The sequence below is a fragment of the Hydra vulgaris genome, chromosome 09 (genome assembly GCF_038396675.1).
Source record: "Hydra vulgaris chromosome 09, alternate assembly HydraT2T_AEP".
Lineage (NCBI taxonomy): Eukaryota > Metazoa > Cnidaria > Hydrozoa > Anthoathecata > Hydridae > Hydra > Hydra vulgaris.
In genome coordinates this window covers 16,582,501-16,607,500 of record NC_088928.1, presented here as the reverse complement: position 1 = coordinate 16,607,500, position 25,000 = coordinate 16,582,501, and the positions used below count along the sequence as shown (strand labels likewise).

Genomic DNA, 25,000 nt, shown 5'->3' with positions numbered 1-25,000 from the left:
ATATATATATATATATATATATATATATATATATATATATATATATATATATATATATATATAACATTTTTTTATTTATTTTAAACTACAATTACTTTCCTATTAATTTGCTTTTTATGTTTTTTTAATTTTGTTTAATTTTTTTTTAGATGATTATCAACAATATTGAAACAATCCCCCATGATATTACTCATAGTTGTAATGACAATTTAGTAAATATGCATGAAAAAATTGTAATAAATAAAGAAGTCCATGTTGATAGAATTACTGAAAATGATATTTCTAAAGGAGGCACTAGTTTATCAGGGGATAAAATCTTAGACACCAATCAAAGAAACATTATTAATGAACCATTGCAAATGATGACATTAGGTAGTAACAATAGTTTTTTTATGACTTCCAAAGTTTTACCAGAAGAAGGAATTTATAGATCAAAGGAGCTTCCTCAATTTTTACAAGATTCATTATCTGAGTCACTATCAAAAATAAACATTTGTGACAGCGGGGATCAAAAGACTATTAACTTTGTGGACTATCATTCAGAAGAATGTTTACCCGATTTGACAGCACTGATAACCAAAGATTTATCTGAACCTTACTCTATATATACATACAGATATTTTCTGCATAATTGGCCACAGTTGTCTTTTTTGGTAAGAGATTTTTACATACATACATACATACATACATATATAAAAAAAATATATATATATATATATATATATATATATATATATATATATATAAATATATATATATATAAATATATATACATAAATATATATATAAATATATATATATAAATATATATATATATAAATATGTATATATAAATATATATATAAATATATATATATATATATATATATATATATATATATATATATATATATATATATATATAAAATCTTATTTCTATAGCTTGACATCTAAATTTGTTTGTGGTAAAAAAAACAGCTCTTAATGTCTATTTGTGTTTAAAAGCATAAAATTTAATTGAGGAAACTAATTAAATTTATTATTTTTTCAACACAAAAAGGCAAATTAATGGACTGGAATGTTTTTACTTTTTTTAAAAAATAAAACCATTCTGTTTTTATTTTTTAACTGTTTACAAATACTGACAAATAGGTAGAACATACAAGGAGTGTTGGTACATTGCCTCACAATCAGGTAAAGTGTGCTAGGACTGCTGCTACATTAACTGAGAAGTTGGTAAACATGCAAGGAGTGCTGTTACATTGACTGACAAATAGGTAGCACCCTTATCACTTCCATCAGTGACTCTGTGTTGTTTTGGTTTAAACAAATTTGAAATAACCTTCATTGGACCTCCACCTTAGATTCGTTTTATTTATTATTCTTAAAATTTATTAATATCATTATTTATCTATTGTATTCAAAATCAAATGTTCAAACCTGAATCTACGCCGCAACGGAAATGTATTGAAGAGTCCTATTTTTTATATTCAATGAAAAGTATATTGAAGAGTTTCTCTTTTCTATACTCAATAAATTTTCTATACTCAAAGTTATATTTTTACTGAGTCAACTGCAAACAAACGGTTAATTTGTTTAACTCTAAAAATGTTATTTCCCTCTGTACCATACTGGTTTGACCTAGTATTATGGGGACTTTAAAACCTCTTAATAAACTGAAAAAAATACCAGTGGAAAACAGGATTCACTTTTTTTGATATCATTGCTTGAATATAAATCTTTCAGAATTTTGGCTACTTCTTGGATACAGAATATTGATAACTACTCAGATTTAGTATTTAAAATTAGTATTTTAATAATATTTTTGTAATTTCTTATACCAAATTATAATTTTGAGCATAATTGTTTTATGGTCATGACTTGTGAACTATAATAGATTTTTTAAAGTTTGAATTCTATTAATAAAATTTCATTTACTTTAAGGTTGTAAACAAATAATTTTTTGAAATTTTTTTATTTGCTCCTATTTTGGGGTTGCTACCCTAAAAATGTTGTGTTTTTTATGTTTATAAAATCTAAAAAAATTACTTTTTTTTGGCAAAACATCCTTTTTTTTACATTAGTTTAAGAATGTATGAATTTTATGTTTGCAGTATGTTTGGTAGTTACCTTACTTGAATATGAAAATTTCATAGGTCCATCTCATTTGAATACTTTTTTTGAAAATATGCCACCTGCAGGATTTTGATTTTTACAGTTTTACAGTTTTGTGTACCCTAATAGAATCTACAAACATTTTTAGGGTGTTCCAAAATCAAACCTAAAGCAATTTCTGACCTGTGTTAGTGATACAAAGGTATTCAATACAAAGCAAACATATGAAGTAGTAATCAAATAAATTTTTTGAAATTTTTTGTTACAATACAAGCTTAAATTTTATAGTGTTTTGGATTGTTTTATTACTACTTTTCTGTTAAATAATGGAACTTTCATTTCATAAATTTTGGCTGCCTCGATTTTTATTATTTCATACCGTTGAAAAAAATCAAATCTTTGCAGAGTAAAATAAAGTTATGCAAACATGCAGTGTGCTAAGCATTGGACTCTTGTGTCAAACTAAAATCCTTCAGGTTTAAAGGTTTAAAGTTTTTATTTGTCATTATTTGTTCTATATTGTTGTTCTTTAGTGATATCAAAGTCATATAGTAATTAAAGAATCTTTGTCACTACTTTACTAAGAGAAGTCACCACTTTGCTTAGAAAAAAAATAACATAAATACAATATGAACCACCTCAGATTTTGATGAAACTTAGTGGGTTGGTTTGTATTAAGGAGAAAAGCAGTTCCTGAAAATTTTAGCATAAAATCTTTTGTGGTTTATGAGAAATGGTTATTTGAAATTTTTGATTTTTCCAGAAAAAAAAACTTTAGTAGCAAAAACGGGTTTTGTTTAAATTAAGAAATCGTGCCTTCACTTTGAAATACCAGTAGCTTAGGATCAACACTAAATTTCAAAAGAATTTTTTTTCCTACTGATTTAACAGATTTTATTACAGTGATTTCAGAAAAAAAAAGTGGGTACTCATGGGGAAGTTACAAAACTAGAACAATGAAAAAATTTGCACAAAATGCATTTAAAACAATAAAAACAGAAATATTGATGTATTTTAGTTTGTATTATATATTGTAATACAAAGTATGTATATATGTAAAAGTATTTTGTAATCTGTACTAGAAATAAGTCTTAAATTAAGCCTGAATTAAATTCTGTTTTTATATATAGCCCTAGTCCCCTTCCCTATAGTATAAAAAGTATAAAAAAAACATGTTTTGGAAAAATCAGAAATTTCAGATAACCATTTCTCATGAACCACACAAGTTTTTTGCTGAAATTTTCAGGAATTGCTTTTCTCATTGATAACTAACCTGCCAAGTTTCATCACAATCGGAAGTGATCCACGTTGAAATTCTAAAATTTTGGTTCATTTGACATGGAATGACCCAAATGTTTTTGTTTACATCTTTTATTATATTATTTTGTTTTACATACTTTTATTAAAATCGTTTAAGCTATTTTATCAAAGTTTGTTTAAAACATTCTAAACATAAATAAAAACAAATTTTTTATCTGTAAATTTAATCAACAGATTTGCTGATAAATTTTTGGTAACAGTTCAACCTTACCATAGTACATAGTACTTATGAAATTTTTGCCTAGCAACTGTAGCTCTAAATGTCAAAAACTTGCCTTAATGTAAACTGGAGTACAATATTTTTACAAAATTAAAATAAATGATAATTTATGATAACAATCTGTTTGAATGTTAAAAATATGTGTTCATTCTCTAAATTATTTTTGTTTATGTTTGAACTATATTATTTATTATTAATTATGAGATTTTTTTTAAATTGACTTCAAAGTAGTATAAAGTAATGATAAATTTTGTTCACACTTGCTCAGCATTTGAAATCTAAAGTTTTTTTTTTTTTTTTTTTTTTGCATGTTTGTTTATTTTATTCCTTATATTTTTTTCATATTTTTATGTGATAATCGCTGTGATAATCATATAGTATTGCCTGAATTTTAACTTGAGTGTTTTCCAAAATTTTCAGCACACATAGTTTTAGACTAAAACTAAACTAATATATTAATAAGTTTAAAATCTAAAAGTTTTAAAGCTGTTGGTTGTTGAAGGTTTTCAGAAAATTGTTTGTTTTTAATTTAGTTCAAATTTAATGAGGTTTAAATATAATTTCAATTTGTACTATTTTTGAACAATTAAATCTTCAAACATATGAAAGAATTTTAAATCAATTGTCTTTCCTAATTTACAAAATTATTAAAAAGAATTTTCAAAAGATAGAATTGTAATTTTAAAATAAAAAATAGAGTTAATAATCAATTTAAATGCATCTTTTTTCACAACAGTTTAGCTAAAGACTTTACTTATTATTTTGTTTTTGGAATTATTATTTATATGTTCAGGCATATTGTGAAAATTGTTGCGTTGGGGCTATTGTTTGCAAACTTGATCAACATCGAAAAGATGTGTGGAGAGGTTATATTGCAATGCTTGCTGTACATAAAGATTATCGTCGACACAAGATAGGTATCATACATCTTGATAATTAATGCAAGTTTTATGTATACATTATTGTGTTTTTTATTCTAGTGAAATTGTTTTTATATATACATATGTATATATATATATATATATATATATATATATATATATATATATATATATATATTTTATATATATATATATATATATTTATATATATATATATATAATATATATATATATATATATAAAATATATATATATAAATATAAATATATAAATATATATACATATAATATATATATAAAATAATCAAGTTAAAAACTGTACTTTTAGATTTTTTAATGTTTGTATTTTATTTATTATTATTTGTGCTCCCAGTTTTATATATTTTTTTCTTTTATTGAAAACTTCTTTATTTAGATTGCCTGGATAAAAGTTGTGTCCAGGGATGCAGAGTCCCGAAAGGACTCTGGCTTTAAAACTCTGTTTTTCTTAGTCTCTGGTGTCCAGGAGTAATTGTTAAGTAACTTATGATTTGTAATGAGAGTTCATGAGATTTAATGACTAGGAACTTATTGTGTTTTTAGCCCAGAGTCCTAGAATCCTTGCCACCATTATACATAAGAACTCCAGGTTCAAAATTTAATTAATTCTCTAACGTAAAAGTCCGATTTTTTTTTTTTTAAAAAGTATTCTACAACCCTCTTTACATTTTGTAGAAATAATCATTTTGTAACTTTCAAATCTGGAGTCATTTTTGGGACTCCGCATCCCTGGTTGTGCCACACAAACAAATTATGATTTAGTGCAACACTTAGAACCTTAGAAGTTCAAACATTTATATTATAGAAATCAAAAAGACTGTGCCACATTTAGTTTTTTAGTATTTTTCCAAGTGATTTTTTATATTTTATGCATTTTTTAGATTTTAATAATATTCTTATAATAAATTTTTTTTTTAAAGTATTTGAAAAATATATTTAAATCTAAGGATACATTCACAAAAAATATACTCTGACCATTTAATGTACAAAAATTTCAATATATATTTAAATTTATGACAATAACACTCAATTGATTGCCAATTTTAAAGCTTATTATTATTTGCTCCATTTTCAAATACTGTTAATCTGCGCCAAATACTAAGTGTTCTAAAAAAGATTTTGTTTTATAAAATTTTACTTATAATATTTAGGTTTTGTTATATTAATCTAAAACTTTTCTCTTTCTTAAGCTGCGGCAAAGTTCTATTTTTTATTTTATCTCTAATGTATTCTCTATTATTCTTTTTTTTTTATGAATTTTTATTTTTATATTTAACTATTTTATGTATTTAATTAAGCATGTATATTATATGCTATATATTGTATGCAATGGATTTTTATCCTTATATACCCTTACCATTATCTTAAATGCTATTTTTATTTGATTCAAAATAATTCTTTAGATATAAATAAAAAATTAATTTAGATCTTTATAATAATGTCAACTTCAACAGTTTGTCTACAACAAGTTTGTATTGTTGTTGGGAGCAATTTACAATAAATACAAAATCTCTACATTATGTGAACAGCACAGTTGAAGAGTAGATTAAATTAAACATTTTTCATGAATAGTTCAAACTAATAGAAAATTTTCCAACAATTATTTATTCTAGTTGTTGCAGAAATCTGTATATGCTTAGGGCTGTGAAAAATTCAAGAATGGCTTTGGGAGAGAAGATATCTAAGGTGAAGATAATATATATTTAATTATTTTTTTGAAATAAAGTTGTTCAACAGAATTATAATGTAATATGTTTAGAATTTTCATTCTGTTTCCATTTTTAACAAATTTTAGCCTAGTTATATATGTTCGTTTTTTGGAATAATATTGGTTTTTATAAATATTCATCAAATGAGTTTCATTGCTAGTTAATTATGAACTTATGTTTAAATGAATTCTATATAAATTATATTTTCAAGATTGATTGGACAAAGAAGACTAGCAGGATGAATGTTCAAAATAAATCTGACCCAGAAACCGAAACCAAAACTAAAAAGATTTTATGTTCAAGCTGTTTTTCTAGCATTGGAGCAGTGTTACCACACCAGTGTGTTACCACTAGTGTGGGAAAGAAACTTCGAATCTTATAAGTTTAGCTATTAATCTTGTTTGTCTTCAAGCTGAACAGGTTGCAGCAGGAATACTCAAAAGGAAAATGGAAACTGAAAAAATAGCATATGTATCCAACTTTTATATATCAAAAAGAGGAAAACCGCTCACTCTAAAGGTTGGTACACCTGAAAACAAAACTGGTAGTGTTTTAGACAATTATATGTTCAATTTGTCAAAGAATTGAAAATTGTTTTAGAACTCTCACTATATAAAACAAAAGATATGATAGCATTCCTTAGAAGATGTATGGGTAGAAGATCATCCATTGAATCAAACATCTTAAAACATTAAATGAAATTGAAGAATTTATCTCCAGATTTAATGAAGTTGAAAAGGTAATGGAGTATACTAAGTATTTATTAATTACAGTTATAAACCAATAAAAAACATTTCTTTAAAATAATATAAATTGAGTTCTTGGAACCAAATAAATCTGTTCTTTGCAGAGAATATGTATTTGTCTAAGACACATCAAACTTTATTTTAAACATAATGGAACAACAGAAAATAGATCCATTTAGTACTCTTGTGAGGATTTCTTTAGACTAAGGAGGATTGTTCTTGAAAGTTATTTTAAATATATTTGATCCTGAAGAGAATAACATAAACTCTGGAAGGTTTTTAAACAATGGAGTTAGAAGATGCCAGATACTTAGAATCAAAGATGTTCCAGAATCAAATTGCAGTTTACTACTTATTCTAGAAAAACTAAACTTGCAGAATGTTCAATTCAATATAGCTTTTGACATAAAATGTATTAAATTTATGACCTGGTTTTAATGAGTGGTTGAAATCAAAAAATATTTTTCAGAGAGGTTACCTAGGTAGATGTTAAGATGGCAGCAGCTCAAATGCTATCATTGAACATATTGATGAATAAGAGCTTTTCATTAAACACTCATTGTCATTTCCTTTTTTTTTTTTTTTTTTTTTATTTTTTTTTTTTTATCATGCCAATTCACTCCCGACAAGGCTGCAAGCAACCACTATTAAGTTGGGACTTACTAAAAAAAAATTAATAGAGTTAAAGAGCAAGGAAACTGTTTGCAAAAGACTTAAAAAGTTATAGGTTGTATAGGTCAGGAAAACACAAAGATGGGAGAGAGTTCGAAAGCGTTGAACTGTACTAGACAAAAAAAAACTGAAATAGACAAAGAAAAGTTTTTAGAGCATGCAGGGACAGATATAGTAAACAAATAAGATTTTGCTTAATAACATTTAATGTCTTAAAAAATTTAGATCTGTTAAAGATGCTTTCTTTGGTAACACTTTAGAAACTGGATTTGAGGAATCTATTTCCAAGTTAAAGAATTTGTTTATCCCTTCCCAAGAGTTAGCTTTAGACTTTGCTAAAAAATTGATTTTCGAACATTCATATTATTTTGTGCCATGTAGTTTCATTTGTCAAGTATTGTAAATGCAGTTTAGGAAGGTATACTGAACAATGTGGTGAAGGTATGCTGAACAATGTGGTGAAGGTATGCTGAACAATGTTGTGAAAGTATGCTGAATAATGTGGTGAAGGTATGCTGAACAATGTGGTGAAGGTATGCTGAACATTGAGGTGAAGGTGTGCTGAACAATGCGGTAAAGCAATAAATTCCAAGTTTAAAGCAACCTTGTCTAGATATAAAAGAAAGGAAGGACATTTAGAGCATAACAATAAACTTTTAGCAGCTTTTCAAAATTTTTAAAGCAGTAGAATAACTTAATGTGTGTGTGTTTTTTCCAATTAAAAAAATAGAACTTTACATTTGTTGGGCTATATAATTACTTTTAATTTAAAAAACTTAAAATTTCAAATGAAGAAAGAACGCATTAAAAGCATATTTTTTTAAAGCGTGATTTCATAACTGAAAATGATGATAGACTTGTCATCCCTCCAACTTTTGAAGCATAAAGGTAACCAATTATAAGTTATTTTACCTGACAATATCTCTAATGGTTGGTTGCCTACGCTCTTATGCAGATCAGAGTAGCCCCATTTCTGTCTATTATTTCAATCTTTTAAAATAGCCCAGAAAATGTGCCGTGATCATTTTGATTTTAAAAACAATTGAAAACAACTTCTATGGTCCTAAATGTTGTATCAAACCATAATTTGATAGTGACACAACTTTTATCCTAAGGGTCTAAATGAGGAGCAGTGTGAAGATTAGTTTTTTGTGCATTGTTTTTTTTATTACATGTTTATTTAGTACAGGAATTAATAAAAAGCTAATGTATACACATTTGATGGTTAATTTCACAAGTCTCTAGGGATTGCAACCCCAGATCTTTTTCAATCCTGGGGATTGAAAATGATCAGATTACTGAACACTGTAGTGCTATACCTAGCAATAGTTTGGGCAGTCCCGGTCCAAAAAAAAAGAATAAATAAAAGATCCTGTAGAAAATATGGCCCCTTGCCAAATACTTACCCCTCACCCCATCCTCCAGTGAATTTATGAAATCACCCAAATGTTTGGTATTTTTTGTAGAGAATAGTCCAGCAAAAGAAATGTTTAGCCTTGACCCTTTTTTGTTTTACAATCATTAGAAATGAATAAGTTCTTAAATAATGCACTTGATGATGAAGAAGGCACTGTCTTTTTTCCTCAACTTGAACAAAGTTTCAACTATTATACAAGTATTTTAGAAGTTCACTACTATCAGTTCACTGTTTATGCATATAAAAAATCAAAGCTGTACGCATTTTCTTGCTTGTACTATAATCAAAATTTTTTATTTTGACAAGCGTAAAATTAATAGCAATGTTGACTGTAAAATTACACCACACTTATTTAAATAACTTTGCAGGCTTTTAAAAAATTTAACTTCCAAAAATTATTTAAAAGTATATATGTAGATAACTTTTTACAAACAACATGACTTCATATTATATAACAAATTATTGTAATATAAATATAAAAAATATAGATATAAACCGTATATATTGATTCAAGGTGTGGGTACCACTATTATTACAAATATATTAAAATAATATTTTTAATTATATTTATAAACCTTGAAAGCCTCTTTTTTAAAGAAGAAAATGTATTACACTTTTAAGTTGTGTATATGGTAACTAACATGACATTGTGTAAAGGTTTGCAAGATTTTTTTTTTCAAAACAAGCACATTTTTACAGTACAATTAAAACTATGCAACTACTTTCTGCAATTTTATACTAAATAAAAGTTGTTTTACTAATCACTGTGAGCAGAGCAAAGCAGATATTTTAATTTAGCAGCTCAAAGACTTAAAGTTGCAAAGCAGATTTTTTATCTGCCTTGCAGATAATTAAGAGTATATAAAGAAATAAAAAAGGATTAAAAAAGAATATTTAAAGAATTAAAAAAGAATTAAAGATAGCAATTATGCCATTTTCATACTGTTAATGAAAATTATATATTTGGTTGTTATATATAGTATAATTGTTCTTAGTTACATTGACTATATAAAATATTTACATAATATTATAAGTAAAAAGACTAAGTTTAAAGATTTAAAAGAGGATCCAACTATTAAAGATTTAAAAGAGGATCCTGCTATAAAAAGAGAATTGTCTTTACAAGGGTATCTTAGAAAACTTAATAAGCTTAAATAATATGAAAAAAATATACAATAAAATCTATCCTGTAGGATCTCAAGTAGCAAGAGTTTACGCATAACCTAAGATACACAAACCTAGTAAAGATAATTCTCTTCCAACTTTTCAAACAATTGGGACATAACTACAACCTTGCTAAACATCTTTCTCATTTATTGTCTCTACATATACCCAAAAAATTTTGCACTCTAGACTCATTTTCATTTGTTAAAGAGTTTAAGCAAATTAATGTAAATAATAATTTTATTGTTTCATATTGTATTGAAAGTTTGTTTACAAACATACCACTTGCTCAAAACAACTTTCTAAAACTCAGTTTAAGAAACTACTACAAATTTCAATATCGGTTCCCATTTTCTATTTGATGGAAAATACTATGATCAAACAGATGGTGTTGTAATTGGCTCTCCTTTAAATGCCAATTTTAGCTAATATTTTCATCAGATTTCATGAACAAAAATGGTTTAATAACTGTTTATTTTCTATACCAATTTTTTATCAATTTTTATGTGGATGACATAGTTGCTATCTTTAATTCTGTATATGAAGCCTGAAAATTTTTTAGTCATCTTAACAAAGAACATAAAAATTTTAAGTTTATGATGGAAAAAGAACAAGAAAACTAGATTCCTTTTTTATATTAACATAATAAAAAATCCAATTCTATTTCGACAAAAAACTTAAACAGGTGTGTTACAAATTTTTATGATTCTGTTCCCTCTAGCTCCAAATTTGGTCTTATATGTTGTTTGATTGATCGAGCATAAAATTAAAAATACTTGGGTGGGATTTGATAAAGACATAAAAAATCTTTTTTTTGTTTTACATAATAATTAATATCTCCGAAAAGTGATTGAAGTTAAATCATATATTGATAAAAAAAATAACCCATCTGTTTCTACCTTAGTTAAAAACTCAACTATAAGATTCATTGGAAATTATTCTAATTACACTAAAATAAAAATTAAAAATATTGTTAATAAATATTGTGTTCTAATAAAATTAATATTTACTACTAATAAAATACAAAATAATTTTTGCTGTTTACAAATTTTTTTGTGCTAGCTGTAATGCCAGTTTTATTGGAGAAACTTCCAGAAATTTTACAACTAAAATTAACGAGCACCTTGAGACTTATAAAAAATCCCACATATATAAACATTTAATTACATCCCTTAATTGTAAAAACATATATATATATATATATATATATATATATATATATATATATATATATATATGTATATATATATATATATACATATATATATACGTATACATATATATATATGTATATATATATATATATGCATATATATATATACATATATATATATATATATATATATATATATGTATATATATATATATATATATTTATATATGTATATATATATGTATATATATATATATATGCATATATATATATTTATATATGTATATATATATATATATATGTATATATATATATATACGTATATATATATATATATATATATATATATTTATATATGTATATATATATGCATATATATATATATATATACATACACATATATATATATATATATATACGCATACATATATATACGTATATATATATATGCATATATATATATACACACATATATATATATATATAATATATATATATATATGTATATTATATATATATATATATATATATATATATATATATATATATATATATATATATATATACAGTGCTGTGCAAAAGTCATTATAACAGTAATATTTTAAAGGTTTTTTTCTATTTTCTTGTAGCGTTACAAATAAAAACGACTGAAAACAATTGATTTGGATTTTTTTTTTATTGCAACTGTTCATACAATTTAAAATTACACAGTTTATTAATACTTTGTCTGCCCACCCCTTGATTTGATGACAGACTTGATCCTACGGGGCATAGAGCTAATCAAGTTCTGAACAGCAGCTGGTGAAATATCATTCCATATGTTCTGTAAATGGGCCCAAAGTGCATCCTTATTGCTAGGGTTTGCACCTTGCAAGTGTTTAATAGGTTTCATAGACAATTAATTAAAAATCCGAAGAGGTACTATTTCTTAACAAACCGTGTTATTAACAGCTGGAATAATTTAGATTAAAACATTGTAGATTCTAAAACACTTAAACAATTTAAATCAAAGTTGGACTTATTTTTAACATAAATTGGCTGTTAAAGCCTAGATTACCTAGGCTCCTTACATTGTCATTGTACATGTACACAATTATTATTAAATAAATAAATATATATATATATATATATATATATATATATATATATATATGTATATATATGTATATATATGTATATATATGTATATATATGTATATATATGTATATATATGTATATATATGTATATATATGTATATATATGTGTATATATCGTCCCCTCAGTATTATCTTGTTCTATCTACAATTTTTTTTTGTTGCAAAAACCAATTTTTATTGTTTAAAAAAGTATAATGTATTATTTCCACTTATCAATAAATTATTACCTTCTCTGCTTCGTCAAGATTTATTCAATTTGACTTTGTTCTAATTACAATTTTACGTATTTTGTTAGTTTTATCTTATTCTATTTCACTTTTTTAAAACATTTTAGTATTATAATGTTCTAATGCCCAAATCTGCAAATCAATGTTGTAGCGCAAGTCACGTGACTTTTTATTTTGATATTTTCAAAATGTCGTCAAGTAAGTTTATTGGTTTAGTTACAAAAGAAACAGTTGACTTTGAATTACTTAATACCGACTCGTAAGTAGTTTCTATTACTATGGTAATTTTAAAATTTGAAAATAAAAAGGAAAATTTTATTTTTCCGATAATTGGATTCCATTTTATGTTCTTTTAACGATAAAATAGTCAACTATTATATCGTGCATTATCAACTATTATATAAATATCGTGCATTAAAGGGTTAAAATAACTTAAGACTAGCTCTCATACACAGTACTAGTAGTTAACTAACTATAAATCTATATGTATAACTATATATATATATATAACTATATGTATAACTATATATATTGTGCCTTTAAATAACTATATATATATTGTGCAAAGTCTTTAAGTAAGACTAAATTCTTTATATTATTTATTTCCTAACTGTAAAAAAATAACTTATATTACCCTGCTAATTACGATGCTTATGAAATTCCAATTGTCATTAATTTTTGATTTTTTTTTAATATTATGTTGTTTTTAAATGTAGCTAAAGTTTATACTTTTTATTTCTACAGTCTCGATTCAAGCTTCCACAATAAGCTACTACATACGAATTTAGAAATATTTGTGCCAATAGAGCAACTCTCGACAAAAAAAAAAGTTGGACGTAAAAGAACCAGAAATCCAGATAGCTGGAAATGCAATGTCAATAAAAAAAGGCGTCAAGCTGGCCAGGAGTATAAAAGCAGGAATAAAGTGATAAGAAGAAAGAGAGAGATCAATAATGAGAAGGACTGTACTAACTGTAAATTTAAATGCCACATTTATTTTCCGCAAGAGCAACGGGAGTTACTATTTAACAAATTTTGGGGACTCAATGATGACCTCAAAGCACACTTTTATAGTGAAAATACAACACGTATTGTGAAAAAAACTAAACGAACATTTGCAATTTCATCGAGGCGGCAATACTCATTTGCCTACTTTTTTCACCTGGCAGGGATTCCCATCAGAGTTTGCAAACCTTTCTTTTTAAACACTCTTGACATAAGCCAACAAAGAATTTCATATTTTTATAAACATTTCCAAACAGATACAAACACGCCTACCCCAAGAAAACAGGGTAAACATACAAAAAAGAAAATTCCTGACGCAGTCAGAGATGGCGTTAGGAAACACATATATAGTATTCCGGTTATAGACTTGCACTATTGCCGTGCTAATACAAATAGAAAATACTTTGAGTCTGAATTGTCTATTAGTCGACTGTATGAGCTTTACCAAGACTTTTGTCAGCAAAAACGATTTCAACCGGCTAAAAAGCACTTATACTCTGAAATTTTTTTAACAGAGTTTAATATTTCTTTCCAGCAAAGAAAAAAAGATAGGTGTGATAAGTGTGAAATTTTTAAAATCAAAAGTGCTGAAGGTATTTTAAGTGATTGTAAACGGGCTCAGCATCTAAGTCATATTGAACAAAAAGAAGATGCACGCGAAGAGCGCAAAAAAGACAGACAGTCAGGACATCCTGTTCTCTGTTTTGATTTACAAAATGTTTTAACAGTTCCCAAGGCTGAGATATCCAACTTCTTTTATCTTAGGAAACTGTCTGTTTATAACATGTCAGCACGTCTTTCTTTAGACAAAGATGTTTATTGTTGTATCTGGTCTGAAAGCCAATCTGGCAGAGCAGGAAATGATTTGGCATCTGCAATCCTACGAATTTTAGAATCTGTGCTTACCACCCATCCACAACTTAAGAACCTCATTTTATGGTCAGATTCTTGCGTTCCGCAAAATAGAAACAGTATTATGAGCACGGCGATAAAGCATTTTTTAAATGCTCATCCTGATGTTGAATCTATCACTCAAAAGTTTTCTGCAAGCGGACATGGCTGTGTTCAAGAGGTTGATGCGGTTCATAGCAGCATTGACCAAAAATTAAAAAAAACTGAGGTATACAGTCCACTGGGTCTGATCAGAATACTAAAGTCTTTGGCGACAGAAACCTTTCAATATCCTGCAGATGAAAGATGTTGATTTTTTGAATATTCAAGCTGGAGCTAAAAGCTATAACTTTACCAAAGTGCCCTTTATTCAAGTAAAGCAATTAAAATACTATTCCAATCATCCTTTTACTGTTTCATTTATAACAAAAAATGCAGACGGCTTCACCTCAGTTTTTGCAGGTGCCCAATCATTAAGAAAAAAGAAATCTACAGCATATCCCATAACTGCACCAAAACTGTCAATTCAGACCAAAAAAAGCCACTTACTTTCAAAAGAAAAGAATGAAGATATTAAAAAAATGATGCCCTACATGCCTGAGATTGATAGAAATGGCAACTCTTTGTGTTTAGTAATTCATGTGCATCTCCCATGTACTTTTCTTAATTATTTTTATGTCTTAATATAATTGTTTCATGAAAAAAAAAATGTTTTACTTGAACACAACCAAATAATGTCTAAAACAGGGGTGGATCCAGGTCATTGTCCTAGGGGGGAGGGGGTTATATGACCAAAAAAAATGATTTTTTCAGCTAAAACCACTGTTTCATTTGATCATTTTTCTAACTATGTTCAATTATTCTTTCCGGCAAAGAAAAAAAGGTAGGTGTAATTAGTGTAAATTTTTTAAAATCAAAAGTGCTGAAGGTACTTTAAATGATTGTGAACGGGCTCAGCATCTAATTCATATTGAACAAAAATAAGATGCACGCAAAGAGCGTAAAAAATGCTTATAAATTAGTTTACTAATAAATATATTAAATGTGTATATAACTAACTTTTTTTTGCCAAAAATTCAAATGTTGCAAAATAATATTTTGTATTTTTATTTTTTTTTAATTTCTATCAATAATATTTTGAAGATTGATAATTCTTAAGATGGGGGGGGGGGGATACTCCCATCTTTGTATCCGTCCTTGGTAAGAAATACATTCAAAACATTCACCAAGTAAGACATTTGTGCATGTTTGGACAAACTATAATTAAAAAAACCCAAAGAAATTGACATAGAACATTATACAATTTTTGTATTTTTAAAGTTTGTCAGTAATTTGTTCTATCTCAAAAGTCAAAAATTATTTTTTTAAACACTAAATACACAATAATTTTCTAAAAATGGTTTATAAGGGTATTATATATTGACCTTGACAATTTTATAATAACAAAATTTGGTGCAAAGTTTATTTTGAACATTTTTAGGGCTTTTGAAAATTCAAATGCCTTTTTTTCAAAACCATAGTTTAGCGACATAGAACAAGATAATACTGAGGGGACGATATATATATATATATATATGTATATATATGTATATATATGTATATATATGTGTATATATATATATATATATATATATATATATATATATATATATATATATATATATATATATATATATATATATTATAATATTCAATTTATACCAAAAATTAAATTACAGGAAGTCATAGATGTCTTCGCTACTGTAAATTTTTTTCTGTTTTTTTTTTTTAAAGGTGGGAATTAAAGTAATTGTTTTTTGAGCTCACTTATTTTTATAGTTTTTTAGAAGAAACTTATTTTCATGTCTGCATTTAGAAATCAGTTCTGAGTTTTTGTTTAATAAACATTCTTGGTTTGCATGTGTAATGTAATGTAAATTTGAAATTTTTTGTGTTGGCATAGTATGCATTTTTGGAAGTATAATTATATGCAGGTGTTGTTTTAAGGATGGACCAATTTAATAAAAATCATCAATATTTTTATTTTTTTATTCCCATATGTATTTTGACAGCATGGTGTCTTTTGAATACTTTTTATTTTTAAAGGATTGTTTATGGTTGGCAAAACGTTTTTTCTATTGATTTGTTTTATACACTATTATCTTTATTTTTTTTAACTATTTTTGCATTTGAAGTGCATCGAGATGATTTTATGTTTTTAAAATGTGTAAAAAACGATCCAGTTAAACTATGCCCTCTTTTCAGCCTCTAGATAGACAAATAGTTTAAAGATCTTTATAAAACTTATGAGGAGCCTATTTGCAAAATGCACTAAGTATGAATAAACTGATTTTAAGAAAAAACAAACTACTCTTAATTACACAACAATATAAAGGACCAAAAATTTTTTAAATGGGCAAATATTTAAGTAGATGATAGATTTTAGTATATAGAATGTGAAAATAGAATTAACGCAACATTTTTATTTTTGTGTGCATATTTTGCAGATGGGCTTTTCATATATTAAATTGTGCAATATTAATTATCAAATTATCTAAGTTATACAATCATAGTTGTATTTTTTGTTGCAAGTTTTTCTAATTTTTCAGCCATAGATTCAGACAACTGATTTAATTAGATGTTAGTATTGTTAAGCTTATTAATATCTTCTTTGTTTGACATCATCTTTATCTTTTTTATTTATATGTTTTTATCTATGGGAAAAAGCCAACCAGTTGTTTCAATAGTTAGATTTATCATTACCTTTTTAAATGTTATGTAAAATAGATCATCTATATAATCTTTTAAAGATTGCAGATTGTTTAAAAAATCTTAATAAATATACAATATCTTTTCTCCTCTTTGACAGATTCTTTTGGTTAGAGCATTTTATGATCTAATCAAAAAGATTAGATCATAAAATGCTCTAATCAAAAAATAGTTTGCTAAATAGCGCTCTTGAGCATCTAGTTCTTTAATCTTGAGCATCTAGTTCTTTAATCTTGAGCATCTAGTTCTTTAATCTTGAGCATCTAGTTCTTTAATCTTGAGCATCTAGTTCTTTAATCTTGAGCATCTAGTTCTTTAATCTTGAGCATCTAGTTCTTTAATCTTGAGCATCTAGTTCTTTAATCTTGAGCATCTAGTTCTTTAATCTTGAGCATCTAGTTCTTTAATCTTGAGCATCTAGTTCTTTAGTCTTAGGCATCTAGTTGTTTAATCATAAATTTTAATGTGTCATCAGTTGTTAATAAAATTGCTTCCTCCTCTTTAGAATCCAAGACAATAGGTTTCAGATTATTTGCTAAATTTTTAACTAATTTATGTTCATCATCAGACAAAATGAGTTTTCTGAGCTGAAATTCACCATAGATTTACTAACTGCTTTGAGTCAACTTTACTAAATCTTTGAATCATGGTGAGCATTGAATTCCAAAATGTTTTTGAATCAAAGATTTGTACTAGCTCCTGTCCAAATTTATTTATAGGATAACACTTCAAAGAATCTTTTTAAAAAAAAAATCTTTAAAATGTTAAACATTAAAACATTTAAAAGTATAACAACTTCTTAAACTTGAACCAGAATCTTATGAACCTCAGGAGTTAGGTCAATAGTCTCATTTTCTTCCTTATTATCTTCATCTAAAACATCAAAATCATCTTTATTATCTTTTTCATTTGGGTTTTGATTATTATTTTGAATTTTTATTTTATAAATCAACAATAAATGCATTGCATGTACAAAATAAAATCAATAATCAGCAAGAGAAATATTTTCTTTTTTTTTTTATATCAGTTGTTATGCAAACTATGTCAGTAAAAAGAATTACAATAAACATCTCTTATTTTTAAAGGTCATTTGAATTATGCGATCTTAACATTCCCTCTAATCCAAGATTAATAAAGTCTTTATGTTGAAGTGACTACCATGTCTTGATTATTCATTAAAATTGTTTGAACATTCATCCAAATGTTTGGAATATTCATCCAAAGCTTGAATTCTTTTTTTTTTTTCATTATTTTGAGTTCTTCTATTTTCCTTGACTACTTCCATATAGTATTTATAAATAAATAAAATGACATCTGGTTTTGATTTTGGTTGCTTTTTGTCATAAAGCAAGTCATGAGTTTGATCGATTCAACTATTGCATTAATAAAAAATCTATAAATAGCAGCAAAACAAGTCAAGAAAAGATTCCAGAAAATATTTTCTCTAATTTGGATAATAATAAATTGGAAATAATTTCCTAGGAACTATTTGGATTTTAGTCTTTTTTCAAATATGCCTGATAACTGGTTTGGAATGAGCTAAAGACTTCTGAATTGTTAAGTTTGTCTGATTCAGCATTGTACCAACAGCAGGGATGTTTGCTGCTATGTGCTTGGTATTTCACAGAGCATATTTGCAATGAAGGCTTTACAGATGCAGGGCGGGAAGTGAGAGCTTTAGTTTTTGCTCAAATACTCACCTAAAACAATTTACGGAAGCAATTTATGACTCTTGCAAAAGTATAATTTTTTGCTCAAAAGTATAATTATCATTGTAACTAAAATGAAAAACACAAAGTCGCTTTTATAAAAAAAAATTAATTGCATAATAAACTGCAATGCTTTTTAAAAGGTACAGTTGTTACAAAAAAAAAAAAATTAAAAAAGAGCTCTGATTTAAATGCAAATATTTTTTGATTAGATTTGACTATTTGATAAATATAAAATTATTACACTCTAAATTATGTTAATAAAATATAAAATTATTTAACTGATAAAATATAAAATTATTACACTTAAAATTATTGCATAATAATTTTTATTTTATGTAATGAATTTTATATTTTTTATTTTAGTTACTTAAATATATTATTCACTTTTATTGTGGAATTTTTAATTGTTGTAATAATTCTTAAAATCCTTGCATTCTATTTACGATAAGAAAATATTAAACATTTTTTATAAGCAGTAAAATCTTTTATAGCTATTTGTCAAATTTTTTATCAAATAAGTAATGTTGTTTTTATCAAATAAGTAATATATATATATATATATATATATGTATATATATATATATATATATATATATATATATATATATATATATATATATATATATATATATATTAGGGTGTATCGAAAAAACAACTTTTTTTGAATTTGAAATTGTAATAGAGCGGAAAAGTTGCTAAATGCTATAAAAAGTAATTGTGTCAAATTTTTTTATATTTTTTTTATGTCTTCAGTTCGCGCTAGGGTTTTGATTTTCTTACAAAAGCATGTTTTCTGACCTTTCTTACAAAATAGAAATAACAAACTCTATGCATGTACTAGAGTTGTAATAGAGTTTAAACATTACATAATGATTAAGTTAAAAATGGTTTCAATTTTTAAGAAAATATTTTAATGTCTTCAGTTGCCGCAAGAGGACTGAGTTTTTTACGAAATAACACAATTTTTATTAAAACAAATTAAAAATAATTTTGATAATGTTGTTGATGCTTTTGCTTGTCGTAACTGTTGCGATAATGGAATAAAAGTAATTAAAATGTAATAAATCAGACATTCTATGCCAATAGTTACAGCGGTGATTTTTAAATGACATTGAAGTATGTAAAATGTCACTAATTACGTCATTTATTACCATCACCATAAAACATTATTTACCACAACTTATGTCTATAATCAAAACATTTATTTAATAAATATTTTGATAAATAGAAAAAAGCACAGGTTATAATTTATTAGTTCTGGTTTACATCTATTTATTAACAAAATAAATTAAAATCAAAGAAAATTTTAATGGCAAAATTGTCTTCTGCTGCAGTGACAACAAGAAAAAAGTCTACTTTTCCTATCTTCGGTACACCAGCAGACTTACATGAAACTGTCTTGCCAACATACAAACATGTCATGCTAAGTTATCTTTTCTCGATACAGAAAATTAGAGTGGAAAGTGGTGGAAAACAACCTTTTTTGAAGAAATATCTGATATTTAATGCACAAAATAGAAAATTTGTGGGGAAAAGCATCGATACCTACTGCGTCTCATAAACGCATTGTAAAAATGTTTCTTGATTACAATCAAAAGTATATAAGTATTATGAAGTCCGTTAACAAAATGAAACATACAGACAAATTTAAGTCCAAAATAATAACATTTCAAAAGCATGCAGAAAATACTTTATTTGGCCTTGCAGCATGCAAATGCCTTAATTTTTCCTAAATGCATCTGTGAAAAAGTAAAGAAGAACATAATGTTCTCAGCGATCAGAGATTTATGAGGATTATGTATATGGAAAGACTCGATATTCAAACTACTTTAAGATTGCTGCGAAAAGAAGCAAGAAAAAACAGAGTAAATAGCCCCTTACTGCCTAACTCATCAACACAGTCTTGTGCTATTACAGGTATTGAAGCTTAAGCAATATCATCAAGCCGCATTCAAAATTCAAGTTTTTATTCTATATCTCAAGATTCTGACTCTGATAACACTGTGATTTGGAATACTGACTCAGAATCAGATGCTGATTATTTAGACACAGCTGAAGGCCGCAAGCAAAAATGTAACAGAAAAAATAAAACTAAAAAAATGAGATCACTATTATTATTCTTAGCACAAGCCTGCGATAGGGTAGGTGTTTCAAGCAGAGGTGCTGCATTTATAGCATGTGCTGTGCTGGAAGATATGAACATAATTTAAAAAGGAGACCAATCTAAAGTAAATGATAAAAATAAGATTTAGAGAGAACGAAAGAAAAACAGACTTAAAATGCAACATTTAGACCATGAAAATATTCAAATGTTAGAAGATTTGCATTTTGATGAAAGAAAAGATACAAACAAGAAGAAAAATATACGAAAAACTATCAAAGAAGAACATGTAGTTTTAGTACAAGAACCAGGGTCAAAGTATCTTGGACATGTAGAGATTGCATCAGGACATGGATAAAACATTAAGATAAGTATAAAAACATTTATTCAACTCAAAACAACATTTATATTAGTTGCCATGGGTTGTGATGAAACAGTTGTCAATACCGGGTTATTTAATGGTGTTATTGCTTTGTTCGAATTAGAATTAAAAAGACCTGTCCACTGGATTATCTGTCAAATACATGCTAATGAACTGCCTCTACGGCATCTAATTCAAAAACTAAATGGACCTACATCAGGACCTAACAGATGGTCTGGACCAATTGGAAGAGAAATTAAATTGTGTGATACCTTGCCAACAGTCAACTACATTCCTGTCAGTGTCACATTGCTAAAAATAAACAAAAAATCTCTTAGCTCTGACCAAATGTTTATCTTCCAGATAAGCAGCATTTTCCATGCCATACTCAAGGAGTAGAGAGATGCCTCAAACTTGTAACCGAAGCTTCAGATCAAGTTTGTGGTTTAGCTAGTAGAGATGGCTTCATTCATGAAAGACTTGCATTGCGAAAAATAATGCCTTTATTCAACACAAAAAGATAGTCATAAAAGATAGAGACAGATCCAAATGAATCAGATGTTGAACTTTATTACAGCTAAACTTTAAACATTTTTCAAAAACATTTTCCACTCTTTTAAAACTTTAATTGTACATTATGGACAGCAGAGTTTGTATGGCAGAAACTCATGAAACAGTGTTTTTTCGTAAAAACTCAGCCATCTAGCGGCAACTGAAGACATTGAAATATTTTCTTAAAAATTGTAACCATTTCTAACTTTGTAAGTCATTGTGTAATGTTTAAACTCTATTACAACTCTAGTATATGCATAGAGTTTGTTATTTTCATTTCGTAAAAAAGGTCAAAAAACGTGTTTTTGTAAGATCAAAAACCTAGCGCAAACTGAAGACATAAAAAAAATTTAAAAAAATTTGGCACAATTACTTTTTGTAGCATTAAGCAACTTTTTCACTCTATTACAATTTCAAAATTTCAAAAAAGTTGTTTTTCGATACACCCTAATGTATATATATAATATATATATATATATATATATATATATATATATATATATATATATATATATATATATATATATATATATATATATATTATATATATATATATATATATATTAGGTAGGCATTTAGGTCGGCATTTAGCCGACCTAACTGCCGATCTAAAAGTGTTTGAGGTCGGCAAAAAATTGCTGACCTCGTTTCGATTTTGTTTATAAAGAAATGAATAGCTAGTATATGTATAGTATATGTATATACATATACTAGCTATTATATATATATGTGTATATATATTTAAACATTTACTATAAAGCTAAACAATAAATTTAAACATTTACTATAAAGCTATTAAGCACTCTTTATGTTTACAACAACATAACTGATATATATGTATATATATATATATATATATATATATATATATATATATATATATATATATATATTATATATATTTTATATATATATATATATATATATATATATATATATTATATATATATTTTATATATATATATATATATATATATATATATATATATATATATATATATATATATATTATATATATATTTATATATATATATATATATATATATATATATATGTATATATATATATATATATATATATATATATATATATATATATATATATATATATATATATATATATATATATATATTTCCTAATTCCGAGGGTTGTATATATTAGTAGAATTATCACTTAACTAAAATTTTTTATTTTTATAATTTATATATAAGGGAAGTTCGTGTACCTAAGGCCTCCTAGTGCCTAGGGCCACCCCACTTTATTTGAAATCTAAAAAATTCTAAGTTATGCTTCTCAGTCAGGGGATTAGTTAAAAAAAATTTATTTTTCAAACCTATTTTGATACTCAGAGAGCGCTGCCATGGCAAGTTATAATTAGAAAATGCTTTTTGATGGTTTAAAGTAAAGTTTTGCTGCTTTTATCTTATATTGTTTTACAATCCTAGAGGAAATCCTTTCCTATAGGTTCTAGTAGATAATATTGTTTGTTACTTAAGTACTAAATGTGATGTTTAATAAGTTTACTCTCAATGCGGATTTGTTAATAGATGGCGTTTTGCATGAGACTATCAAGTCTTGTACCTAGGGCCATATAGTTTGCATGTACCTAGGGTCATATGTTTGTTTCTCTGATAAAGAATTTGTTTGATCACGAGGTAGATTGCTAAATTCCGATTGGCGAAGAGCTTTTTTTTTTCGTAGCTGTTTTGGGAACACCATTTAACGCGTACAGTTTGTTAATTTTGCTCAGAATTATTAGTCAAGTTTGTTATTGATATATGTGTTTCAATCAAATTGTGTACTTAATGTTTATATAATTATCTGCTTTATTTTAGATACTTTACAGTGATGTATATCAGTTTGATATTTATATTTTAATTATGAGAGTTGTAAAGTTTGCTACACACCTTTTGTTATCTTAAAATATTTTTGCTTTTGATATATTTATATTAAATCTCTGTGATTTTTATTATATTTTAGTAGTAGTTGTAGTAGTAGTAGTTGTTGTTGTTGTTATTGTTGTTGTAGTTGTAGTAGTAGTAGTGAAGAAGTATTTTTTTTTTGTTATTATTTTAATATTGCATATTTACTTTTTAAATTCATAGGCATTCAGGTATTTTGATCAAAATAAATTTTGTTTATTTTGATAATAACTTGGTATTTATTAAATTTATCTTTACACATTTTAAAAATGTATTATTTGTTTATATTTCACTTTTAAAATATTTGAGTTTTTTTAACTATTTTTTTAGGTGCCTAGGAATAATAATGGAAAAAAGCATTCAAAACCTAATGAAAATACCTGAATGCCTATGAAACTCTTGCTGCAGAAGCAACAATGAAGAATGGATTTCTGGTTAGGACTGCAGCACAACATTTTAGTATCAGCAGAACAACACTCCAAGGACATAAACTTTTGTCAGAAGAATAGTTCTAAAAATACTGAACCAAAATATCAATATTTTAACCGATGTGCTGTTTGGAATGTATTCTCTAAAGATGTAGAAAAAGCCTTAGTTGAGTACCTTGTCATTGCAAGCAATATGCATTATGGACTGTCAAAGTCACAGCTTAAAAAGTTTGCTTTTGAGCATGTAAAAGCTAATGCTAAAAAATATCCAACCTCCTGGGATAGTAATAGTAAAGCCGGTGAGCAATGGTATTCTGATTTTATGAAAAGAAATAATAAGTTTCTTCCACTAAGGAAGCCGCAAGCCACAAGTTTAGCAAGAGCCACCAGTTTCAACAAAGAAAATGTTTCTTTTTTTTTTTCAAAATATCGTGAAGTCTTCTCAAAATATATGTTTTTCCTGAATGCATCTTTAATGTGGATGAAACAGGTATCACAAAT

General features: G+C 26.0%; 1 protein-coding gene across 1 annotated transcript in view; it reads left to right on the top strand.

The window, feature by feature from the left end:
- The first annotated feature begins 134 nt into the window (after positions 1-134).
- The window catches only part of LOC100203012 (N-alpha-acetyltransferase 30), a 28,713-nt gene continuing 3,847 nt past the window's right edge, over positions 135-25,000 (top strand). Inside the window, exons 1-2 of the mRNA XM_065804873.1 lie at positions 135-653; positions 4,428-4,551. Coding sequence (XP_065660945.1) covers positions 150-653; positions 4,428-4,551 — 628 coding nt within the window. The 5' untranslated portion in view covers positions 135-149. The remainder of the gene's footprint in view (positions 654-4,427; positions 4,552-25,000) is intronic.